The 13,139-nt window shown below is 31.6% G+C and overlaps 1 protein-coding gene across 3 annotated transcripts in view; it reads right to left on the reverse strand.

Moving 5' to 3' along the window:
• Positions 1–5,507: 5,507 nt before the first annotated feature.
• The window catches only part of LOC148626907 (neuroglian-like), an 81,377-nt gene continuing 73,745 nt past the window's right edge, over positions 5,508–13,139 (reverse strand). For all 3 annotated transcript variants that reach the window (XM_088559169.1, XM_088559252.1, XM_088559339.1), the window contains one exon: positions 5,508–9,638. In XM_088559169.1, coding sequence (XP_088415295.1) covers positions 9,434–9,638 — 205 coding nt within the window. In that variant the 3' untranslated portion in view covers positions 5,508–9,433. The remainder of the gene's footprint in view (positions 9,639–13,139) is intronic.

The raw sequence follows: 13,139 nt of genomic DNA on the forward strand, positions 1-13,139 counted from the left end.
CGAAAAGTACAAAAATTTACAACAAAAACCGTTGAAAATGCATTTCCGACATTTTTGGTCTAAATAGAACATCTTGAGTAGATAAGAATTCGATAAGAAGCACATCTGCAACCGCATATTTTCCAGGTGTTTCCCAATCAACCAAATATATCATCGATTCGTGACGTATTTCAGGGGCGGGTCTAGGTATAGACAGGTCTATGGTCTATGCGAGGGCGTTGTGCCATTTTTCGGGCGAACATTTAACATTTTTGTTTTCGCCACAAGTGTGATTATTGTGATAAAGGCGGTATTTTTAAGTTTGACAAAAAATTGATGTACAATGGTTTAAAAAGTATCATTTCTATTGCTACCATTTTATTTGTGTCATGTTTTTAGATATAGTACGTACGTTGTTAATCTTATCGAGTTATATGAAGTAACTTGTGATCTGTGTATATGGAAGCCTATATCGGCCAGTGTTTTTTAATTAAAAAAATCAAGATAATATGTTGAAAATTCAAGTTTAAAAGGAGTGGCCGATAGGCACCCGTGTCTGTGCATCCATTGGTGTTATTTTTTATTTTATTTTATCACTTTATACTAAAGTGATAATAGAAAAAAATAGGGCAAAAATAATAATAAATAAAACACAAACATTTATTTCTAGCAACTGATATTTCAACTAACTACTGAACTGCAATCTTAAAAGACAAACAACTAATTGGGAAAATGAGGTTCATGTTAACCAAGGATCATATATTTAAATGAATGCATGTACACTGTTTGTTGAATTCATTTAACTTCTTGACTAGCCCTAAGGGGTATACAAGCATTTCATAAAAAAATATGTTTTAATAATTATGATAACCAGTACATGTAACAGCATCAAGGAGAAACTTGTTGATGTTAGGCCCGCCAATCACCCAGCCAGGTAAATTGAAAATTGATGAAATGGCTGACGAAATACCAACATTTTTCTTTATGGACCCTTCCTTTTTTGGCTCTCAATGTCACGTTTCGTCATCACAAAGGCCTTGCTACTGTGACGCCAAGGAAACAACAAGTTTTTGACTGGGCCGATGCATCGGCCCTCTGGCACTGAAAGGAGTACTACTTTGGGCCGATGATCAGCCCTGTGGCACAGAACTCGTTAGAGAAAAAAAACAAAAACACAAAACTTACGTAATCTGCTGAATATTGTATTGACTATGGCCATTTATCATATTCATTCATTAAACATGTCATAATATGGTTTTCTTTTATACTGATTCTCGTAATTACGCCCTCGATCTATTGTCTAATGTTACAAATTAGATTTCTTATATCACAAAACACTTTTTTTGTATTGAAAAATCATTTTTTAATATTGAAAATTCAAATGAATTTCTAATATTAAAAAACTATTTTTGAATATTAGAAAATGATTTTCTGATACTGGAAAATGGATTTGTCGTATTCAATGACGATTTTTCAAGATTAGAAAATAATTTTGTATTATTAAAAAATGTGACTGATTTTCTAATATTACAAATTCATTTTCTGATATTAAAAATTCAATTCCCAATACAGGAAAAATTCCTACGAATTGGACCCAAGGAACTATAAAACTGATTTACAAGAACAAGGGAGAAAAAGGTGACCCCAAAAACTATAGACCAATAACCATTGTTAGCTGTTTTGGAAAAGTTTTTACAGCCGTATTAAATGAGCGCCTCAAGAATTTCGCTGAGCAAACATCACTGTTGAAAGAAAACCAAAACGGATTCCGAGAAAACTACTCAACAATTGATTGTGCATTTATCCTTAATTCCCTGATAGAAATTCAACAACACTCTAAAAAGTAACTATTCTGCGCATTTTTAGACTTTGAAAAGGCATTTGATACTGTTGATCGTAAATCTCTTTGGAATAAATTATTAAGCAGCAATATAGACGGTAAAATGTTCCGTATTATCCACAATATGTACCAGAATATAAAATCAAGCCTAAGTTATGATAATCAAACATCGGCATTTTTCCCATGTAAAGTTGGCGTTAGACAAGGAGAAAATCTGTCGCCTTTTCTGTTTTCTTTGTACTTAAATGACTTGGAAGATTACCTCATTTCCGAAAATATTGCCGGATTGAACAACATAAGTTCAGATATTGAAGAAAAGCTAGGAATATTTCTTAAACTTTTTATAATCTTGTATGCCGATGATACAACGATCTTAGCTGAAACACCAGAACAACTGCAAGAAGCCTTGAACAAGTTTAGAAACTATTGCGAGACATGGAAGATGAAAGTTAATGTTAACAAAACTAAGATAGTTATTTTCTCAAAAGAAAGAACAAATTATCCAAATTTCTACTACAACGGCCGTCAAATCGAAGTATTAAACAACTTTAATTATTTAGGAATTACCTTTAGTAAATTTGGCAGTTTTAAACAATGCAAACAGCAACTCAAGGACAAAGCAACTTGTGCTATGTATGAAGTTCTAAGTAAAGGTCGACTGCATAATCTATCTATAAAGTGCCAAATAGATCTATTCAATATACTTGTCAGACCGATATTACTATATGGATGTGAAATATGGGGACTTTAAAATATTGACATTTTGGAAAGAGTACAATTAAAATTAAGATCCTCTTACACCTAAAATCATCGACTCAGAATGATGTCATTTATGGAGAATTGGGTTGTTTTTCGATATACATAGACATACAAACCAAAATGATATCGTTTTGGACAAAACTGATAACAGGAAAAGAAAACAAAATTGCTTCAATCATATTTAAATACCTATTTAGATTAACGCAAATATCTACAAATATCTAATAGACCACGACTTCTAGACAAGATGAAAAATATTCTAGATAATTGTGGATTTTCGTATCTTTGGACTTTTCAAAATACAACTAATATAAAACACGTAATAAAACAAAGACTAGAGGACCAGTATAAACAGAAATGGACAGGAAACAACAACTCACCAAAAACTATTAACTATCGGTTATTCAAGAATTCACATAACTTCGAACAATATTTTAACATACTAAACGACAAAGATATTATTACATTTTCGAAGTTTAGGACAACGAACCACAAACTACCAATAGAAAGCGGCAGATGGCAAAATATAGAGCGTAATCAACGAACATGCCCTGTATGCAGAGATGCCATTGGTGATGAGTACTATTTGTTTCTAAAAAGAGTTTTCATTTATACAGTGTTACAGTTACAGAGCCCAGTCCACGAACGTACCACACAACGGGGTGTCTTAATAAGGTTATTTTAGTCTGAATATAAGTAGTTGATATGGACACGTAAAATCTAGAAAAGCGAATGCATTAGTGAATGTTCGAACATTTTCCTTCATTTATTAAAAGAATAGCACACCACTTATATGGTTAGATTGGTATTGCTGTTTTCTTAGTCAGATTTCAAAGTGATAACTGGCCATTTTCACTGAGAAACTTGCACATACAGAAGACTCCCGTTACAAAATCATGGATTCACCCCTGTATTTAAATGCCTAATTATATCATTTACTTGTTAGTACGTTTCAATGAACAAAATACCGGGAAAGTTGGCCGAAGACCTTTACTTTCTTTGGTGGGAGGAGTACAATATAAATATATTCAGATTATTGAGATTTTTTTGCTTGTGGTTCGAAGTTAAATGGATATTTGTGTGGGAAAGATCAGTTGAATGCATATTCGGAGAGTTATTATATTTCCACCACTTTTACATAACTTCCAGACCCCCCCCCATCGAGAAGAAAATGGTGTGTGCCTAAGGGAACAGGATTCACACAGAAAGCAGATGTATGTACATAGACCTGTAATTAAAATTAATACAAGTCTCTGATATGCACTATAGTACTTAATGGTACATTAATGTATGTAGCCGACTTCAGATATTCACAACAAGAAGTTTTTTGTAAGAAAATGTTTGCAAAAGAAAAATTAAATAAAAAAATCCAAAAAGATTGGTGTGTGACACCATAAACCTGTAATTTAATTATAGGTCTCTTGTGTCACTTTTATATGCATCCAATGTTTATTATGGAAGGTGGAAGTAGAAAATAATAGCAGTAATAAGGTCTATACTGCTACCGCACTCTCCAAAAGAGGAGATAGTGGAAACCCACAAATTTGCTCAATCCTCCTTTGGTCTACTAAAGACAACGAAGTTGTGATCTTTTATCTTCATAGCATGATCTGTAAAATTTCCTACCAAGCCTCTTTCTAAACTATTAACTTCTGTACAAGTAGAAAAGAACCAGAACAACATTGTGTTTGTCTGCAAAACGTATTACATTCAATGTTTATTATCAGAGGTAGTCAATTCAGACAACTAAGCCGTAAAATTTCGATTTTTAATTAGATGCTTTTAGAACTATTAAAACAACTTTTAATGTTGTAATAAGCCTCTGGTCAAATAACCTTTGCATGTGTTAATTATATAATGGCATTAGGATGTTTATATTATAAATCAAATCTAAAAATTAAATTGTACGGCAAACGGTATAGCGTTTTTAGTATTCGATATTCGGAACTACCGACGTTTAACCGGTTAACTGTTTTTGGTATACGATATTTGATACTACCGACAGTTAACCGGTTAACTTTTTCCTTCTCTTCTGTAGTGATAACTTAAATCTTGTAGAAAATTTCTACAAGATTAAAGTCATCACCACAGAAGTTTTATGGTCGTCATCATGAACTCGCGGATCGTTATGGTGTATCCATCTGCACGATGCGACTCCTCATAATCCACACACAAGTCGTAAACAAACACCGTCACATTTCATGGGGAGTGGTGGGGTACATGTTGTGCCTGGCTGACAATACTTTTAAATTTGCTATAAGTGCTTTACCAATTATATACGAAAAATGTGGTCCCTGTCCAATAAAAAAAATTGACATATCACAAAGTTTTGCTTGTACAACGAGGATCTGTGGGTTGGTGCTAGTTATTAAGGACAACAGCATTGCCGTTCATGAAATGTTGAAAGGTACTTACAGTAAGCTATTACTAGCAATTTATGAAGAACTTAATAGTACACATAAACAAAATTCCTTTTCCCAATTCGCCAGTATTGAGTAATACGTTAACACATGGTAAGCAGGCCAGGATCAAATACCCACACATTCTTAAGTCAATAGAATAACCAAGTAGTAGTCTGGACAATTTATCATGAAGAAAAACCTTAAGGTCAAAGGTCTAGGCCACATGAAGGTCATCATGATACAGGTTATTCGGCCTCATGGGAATACCAGTGATTGGGATTAAAAGTTTGAGAATGGACCATTAAAATGATTTTCAGTATTTAAACAAGCCATTCTTATAACTAAGTAAACATTTCTGATTTTAATGGGACATTTTCAGTTTGAATGTGATAAACAATGCATGGCTCCCTCTAATCCTGGGACTAAATAATACTTTCATATAATGCCTGTCTAATCCATTCACTGTAATATATCCATATGTTTAAGATATCAGGCCTATGTCAAAAGACATACAAAAAGGACAAAAGTGAAGATTGTAGTTTATTTGAATTTTTCAATACATCAAACAAATACATAATGAAACATGATAAAAATAAATGTAAACAGAATCTATACATTGCATTACTAACACACTACCACTATTAAAAAAAGCTCAGAACTATAAACAACGACATGATTAACTATATAATGGTTGGATGGGACTATTGAAATACCATATAGATGACCATTTTATGGGGATGTAAAAGTTTTCTGGAGGAGCTAAAAATTCATTTAAAACTATATACTAGAAGCATTGTTTATATTTTCATTTTTTCTTAAAAATCAATATGAAATAAAGATATGATTCTTGTACTTAAAATGATTTTTTTTTAGAATTTGTTTGAATTAATCACACATTAAATTTTTTAACTAAGCTTTTTGTGAATAAGAAATTTGTTTTCATGACTGCAACCCAAGTCACCAATTCAAATATTTGCACCACAAAAATATTTTGTTGTAATTGATAGCCCCATAAACATCCCTACAAAACTTTTCATCTATATGTTAGGAGACAGCTTCACTATTTGTTCACACAAGCGACAATTAAATATCAATTCTTCTGGTTCTGAATGATGATAGTTCATTAGTAGTTCATAGATGTGCTATAAGCATGGCTTTATTAATTTTTCACATGATCTAAAATTTGCAATTTGAACTTCTTTAGACCATATGGAATAAGAAAAAAATACCATGAAAGAAAGACTTCCAAATTCTTTTAATAAAAAAAAAACAATATCCTATTCCATAACTACACTAATGGAAATCTGATCTTGTAAGTTTGCCTGAGAGAAAGAATGAGACAGCCCTGAGCACCTACATAAATCTATAAATAATTTGTTACTGTTAGATAACAGATACAAACTTCATAAGCTTTCTGAGGGCACCAAAAAAAAAAAAAAATCTATATTAGTACCACATTCTCAAAATCAGTGCAATTTTTAAGCTTATGACAAGTTTGATTTTAAACTAGGATCACAGTACCGAAGTCTACCTGAAAAATGTACTATCTACACTAAAAAGTTTTGTTGAAGCCTAATCTTGTAACTCAGGTAAATCGAGCAAATAAGAACATATATTGCATGTTGTATACAGCAGTATATTACAACAAAAGAAAGCAGAAAAGATAAAAATGCTATACAACCCTTTTTATTAAACTCCAAAGAAAAAAAATCTTGACAATATTGTTCAACCATGTGAGTGTAAAAACATAGACTAAAAAAATGTAAAATGAATTTTAAAACAACACCTAAGAAGACAAGATGGAAGAATATACAGCTGAATTTTATTGTGACCTAAAAATAAATGTCATCAGATCTATAAATAGAAAGAGCTACTGATGTAAAATAATCAATAAAATGAATTAATGCATATAAAAAATTTAATAAATAAAATCTGTAACATGAATGAAAGATGTTAAAACATGTGAATTTGATCAGAATGGCACAACACAATAGTATCCTTAGTTACATATCACAAATTATTATACAATGGTTGGATGATGAAATGAAATAAAATCTGTATTTCTTATTTCTCTACAGTATTAAAACTCGAACTTTCCTAATTTGAAAAGCTCTCATCCAATTTTATCTAAATCATTAATAAACTGATATTATGTAATCAATGAAACAATATTACACCAGCACTTTCCAACTAAAATACTTACGTTTTTAAAATATTGTTTGAAGGAACAAACCACTAGAATGAAAAACACACAAAAAATTCTACTTTTTTTTCTGATCATGATCATGTCAAACATGTGCTAAGTTTTCCTCTTGTGTAGTAATGAAATGTGTGACACAACACTTACATATGTAAATTGCACTCGTCCAAAAAAAAAAAAAAAAAAAAAGAGGAAGAAGAAGAATTTAAAGCAATAAAAATAATATCAATTGGTAAGAGTACATACAGACCAATGCAATGGTTCAAAAAATGACCTTGGACAATTACATATCAGAATTACTGATAAAATGGTCCTAAAATGACCTTGGACAATTACATATCAGAATTATTGATACAATGGTCCGACCTCAGACAATTATTGACACATATAGAACTTAATAAGTACTTCTTTCACTGAGGTTCATGTATGTTTCAAAAATCGTATTTCATGTCTTTTTATGTTAATTTTTGCATAACATTTATTCAAACCTAAAAAAAAACTTGTTGTAATCAGTACCATGTTACCAGTACTTCATAAAAAGGTTAAATTATTTAGAGATTAAAAAGTCAGAAATCTAACATGGTAAAAATTGCGAAGTTGGACAATAAGATTGTCACAGACAAACACATATAAATAAACATTAAGCAACTTTTTGATCAATATTTCTATATTAGTACAATGTTTCTTCACAACACACTTTAAAGCACATTATGTTAGCACAATAAAAGCTGAATATCAATAATTATACAACCTGTAATATACAAAACAGTCATAGCTTAAATAGTTGTAAAACAATATATATATACATTCACAATAATAGTTCATTTAAAGGCATATATGTGTTTATTTGTAAAAGCAATGATAGGATGTATTGCTTACATGAAAGTGGAACAAATGTTTACCTACATGTTATGATAATCCTTGTTGCAAGAAAAAAAAAACATGGCATAGTAATGACCTCACACCACCACATTTTACTCATCTTGTGGTTTTTAAAATCTAATGTGAACTCAATATCATTAAATATATCAAGTTTTGGCAAATTGTTCTTGGAACTAGTCTGACAAAAAATGAATTTAGAATTTTACTAGACAACAATTTAAAACATCTGAAATTGTCTGTCCAAAAGGAATTTTGTCTTCTATGTTGGACAGCTTATGAATTGTGCCATGTCTGTATGCTACATAACTACTGTTGGTGTTTGTAAGTAAATAATTTACCAAGTAAGAATTGAGGTATGAAATGGTAACTAAAATGTTTGATTTGTTTTTAAATGACTAGTAAACATAAATATTGTAAATTCAACTATATTTTATAACTAACAACTGGCCAGCATTACTGACAATAAACAAACAATTAATTTTTTAGCCTACAGCAAAATGTTTTACTTGACGAAAGTAAATCAATTATAAAGTCAAGCTTAATTAGCAAAGAAAATCAACTTGATCCATTCAGCTAGATCATATATATATGTGTACTGGTATATTTTAAAATTTCTCTTTTTCTGAATACCATTACAAAATGTACTGGTAATTAAACAGTCCTCTTGTAAAATATACTTTTTTAAAAGACCAGCTTTTGATGGTAAATGAAATATGACTGTATGAATGTGATATTGCATAAAATACAGATTAATTAACAAAAGGTGGGAGAATCTTCTTGCTGCATTATTGGCTAGAATAATTCATACATCTTCCTGGAAATCTAACACAAGTGAAATATATTCAAAGGAAGAACTTGAAGATAACATATCTCTTGTAGCAAAAGTTTAAGGTAACATTATAACATATTTACAAATTAACAGAACAAATAATTTGCAGTTCAAATCTCATTCATTCCCTATTCATTAACAAAGCACATGCTAGTACATGATTACTTTGTGGTGACATTATCTGGCGACACAACCTCTAACTACAACATCACTGGGATTAAAGCAAAATGGTCCCTAGAGCAGTGTGGAATGTAAAGCAGGATAATCTCTGAATTACCTCCCCTTAAGACAGGGTTATTGTTATATGACTCAGATATTTAGCACTATGGAATGCAAATGAATTGTCTACTGCAAACTCATTCCACACTAAAAGTGTAATAAAGCATGATTCTTTTATGTTTCAGCTGTCTTTTTTGGAAAGTTCAGCTAATTAGATGAAATCTCAATGATTCCACATCAACATCACAAGATATAACCACAACATCAATACTTCTCCACTCACATGCATCAGTATGTAAAAATGAAGACACAGTAAATGAATACTACACAAATGTATGCATGGCTGACGGAGCAGCAACTTCAGAAGCTGTCATTTTTTCTGCACCGTACTGTCCTATAAATGATCCATCCTCATTAAATCGACTAGGATCAGGATCTGCATACTCTTCTAAGCTATCTTTGTCACTCTCTAGGGGACCATATCTATCAAAGTCATCTGGACTACCAGCTAAAGGTTGTGTCTCACCACTGAAATAAAAAGAACAAAGAGTTTATAATGCTGGACTTTACTGCAAGCAATGTTTTGGCAATGTTATCACAACTGCCAATGAAATTGAACTACTTTAAATAAGACAACAAGTTTTCATTTAGATTAGAATTGACCAAGTTCTATCTGATGACATTGTGAAGAATGTATTGCTGGATAAAAAGTCAAAGACTGTTTCATTCTGAGAGAGTGAATATGTTTCTACGTTTAATTGAATTGTATAATTAAAATCTAAACAAGTGCTGACCATTTACCAACTACATGTTAGATTATTTCCCCTTCACTGCAAACATTATTTTCAATATCTAACAGGATCTGATTAGACCTGTTTTACACATCACAAAGCTGCTTGTAGTATTAGTTGCCAAGTGCGATATACATGTTACAGGAAGTAGTGAACCATGCTTGATAGAATGAGATGTAACGGTAGTTTCTTTCCAGCAGATCTGCTTGATAGAATGAAATTTAACGGTAGTTCCTTTCCAGCAGATCTGCTTGATAGAATGAGACTTAATGGTAGTTCTTTTCCAGCAGATCTGTACAACATTTCAGTATGATTATACAGCAATATTTTCAAGAAATGAAAAGCTCAGATTTACTACCCTTACTCTGTAGATCAGGGCATCATTTCATAACGCACTTGTACGACTTACCTATACGTAAATCCTTAACAAACCAATGGGACTTATGAGCACATAGCTCTTATGTAAGCTTTGTGAAATGGTGCCCTGGAAGTTTCATACTGGATGTTGCCCTAATTACTACAGCTCAGAACAATCCATATGATTTTCATATTGTATGTTTGAAATGTAGGCCATTGAATACTTTGGCATAGCTCTTATATGCCAAGCAATTGTAGGTTGATGTGATTTAAATTTACCCTTATTTTGTAGTTTGGTGTGGTACTATATCGTACAATAAAGAAAATACAGCATCAGTGGAAAGGAGGCCATACCTGTAGTCCAACGGTCCAAAAGTTTGATGGTTTAATTGTCCACCAGTTTAATAGTCCCACAATTCAATAATCTCATGGTTCGATAGTCTGACAGCACTATAGTCTGACTGTTTCATAGTCTGACAGTTCAATAATTTTTCAAACATGTTTCCTAACTAAGAGTTATTAACTATGGTTGTAAGCCTATTGCTAGAATAGTTAACCATAACCAAAGTAATTTAGTCATTACATTGAGGGTGGTGAAAGGAAGGGCTGAGCTATTTTCTAGTAGCATTCATCTATGTATGTTTTTGCCTTTTTATTTTTTTCCCTTCAATGTTCTCAATTTTTGTCATCCTTACTGTTGTTCACTCAGACTATACCAACCACCAAACGAACTTATATGTCTAAAATATTCAACAAATCTCATCTCTCTTATCTCGTCAGTGCTACATCCCATATCCTAGACTAAAGTTAACTGCTACATACCGGTATCTAAGATGTATAATTTTTTTGTTTTAGTAAACACAAAACTTTATTCTCATAGTTTAAGATATATACTACTAGTTATAAATTTTAATATCAGTATTATTGGTAATCTTGTTAAGATTTCCTAGGTGCTTGGCAATGACTAAAAGTAGGCGTTTGGACCCAGTTTGTTATATCTTTATTAAAGAACTCTAAGTCTCTTCTGTCGTTTGGGTACCTACATTTTGCAGAATATAATGTCGATTGTAAATATCAATACCAGTGAATCATAGATTATTTAAGAGAAAAAATCTACAACCATTTGTGAGATGGACTGATGAAAAACCATGAAACAATAATACTCAACTAAAAATATAGTGCGGTACCTTGTATAACCTAAGCCTTTTTGTTTTCCAAGTACAATGTTGGCTTTCATCGAACCTTCGGATAATCAAACTTTGGACAATCAAACTGTCAGACTACTGAACTGTTGGACTGAAGAGGCACTGAACTGACAAGCAGACCCCATGGAAAATAAAGTTTAATTTATTTCCTGTTTTAAAATAATTTTGGTAATTTCTTTCTTTAGAAGCTGTTGTATTTCAATGTTCAATATTTGATTAACAACAATAGCAAGTCTTATGATTCATACCACAATAGTTTTACATGCACATGGTTACATGTATGAACAATCTCCTTTTAACATTTGAAAGACACTGTTTGCACATCTTCAGCTTACACACAACACATTTATGAAATAGCTTTCCCCTCATTTGAAGAGGATGACAATTTAGTCAGCCTTTCAATGATAGCTACATATTAGGTGTTATAGTGCATCAACCACACTGTGATATACTACATTCCTACTTTCACTTTATGTCAATCATCAGTTGTCTCCTTTCAATGGCACTAACATAAAATAAGCAACACATATAAACAGCAGCCACAACAAAATAATTACACTTATATGACAGTATGTACAACATCAAAACTGAAAAACAGATCTGAACTAAACAGAATAAGCAACTACACAAAGTAAAATCATGCGCAAATTTTTAAAGTGAAACTGAAAGTAGAGCTTTAGAGGGAAGTAAAATCAAAGATAAAAAACACCTGCACTTTGCCAGGACTCACAGCTCATCAAAATCCCAGGTGGCCATCCTTAATGGTAGAGGGAAAAATATAATATAATGTCATGTGGATAATACAAAACCATCAACAATAATCTCTCCTTTAACTTTTATCCCCAATTCATTACATACATAAAGAATTACTGAGGTTGCAAGTACTTTTCATAAAAAAAGTTTTAGGCTTTTCAGGCTAAAAAATACCATCTTAACAGCATTAAATATCAGAGGCCTAATATAATAAATAGGAGAATATGCCAAATCTTCTAGATTAATAAAAGTATCAAGACATTCTGTCTGATAGTAAACACAGCCATACACCTGTATATTATATCTAAGACAATACACATCACAGATAACTTACACTAAAAGACCTAAACTGTCAAAAGTGAGATCTAATCAATTAGGCTTCAAATTCTATGCTAACATATTGCTACAAGAATCAACCTCATAATACATGTAGTAAAGAAAGCTTCATCTAACTACACTTAACATCATCTATAGGACAGTCACATTTTAAAGGTAATTAATTTTACCTATCAATTGATTGGATTGTAATATACATTTTGTGTTAATGAGGCTATCCTTTCCCTGTTGTCTTTAGTATTATATTCTCCTATAGCAACTTTTCAACTACTTTTTTCTTAAGTCATTTAAATCTTCTAATAATAGGATCTTAAATTGAAAACAATTTCAGCAGATAAATATGAAATAGAAAAAAAAAAATGATGATACTCACTTTTGACATGTAGATTATGCATGGTTATATGAACATATTCAGACAGACACTTATATATTCAGAAAATGCCATGCAGTTGTTTTTCTGACCATGAAGATTACTAAGAAAATAAATTATGTTCTGTTCTTGAAGAGATGTGTTAGACAATTTTTAGCTTCAGCCAATGACAAGTTTTATTTCAAAAGACCAATATACTAATGTATACAAAGGGTAG

This window comes from Perna viridis, chromosome 1, assembly GCF_037379345.1.
Source record: "Perna viridis isolate PV_CMFRI_1.1 ecotype Kerala chromosome 1, ASM3737934v1, whole genome shotgun sequence".
In the NCBI taxonomy this organism is placed as follows: Eukaryota; Metazoa; Mollusca; class Bivalvia; order Mytilida; family Mytilidae; genus Perna; species Perna viridis.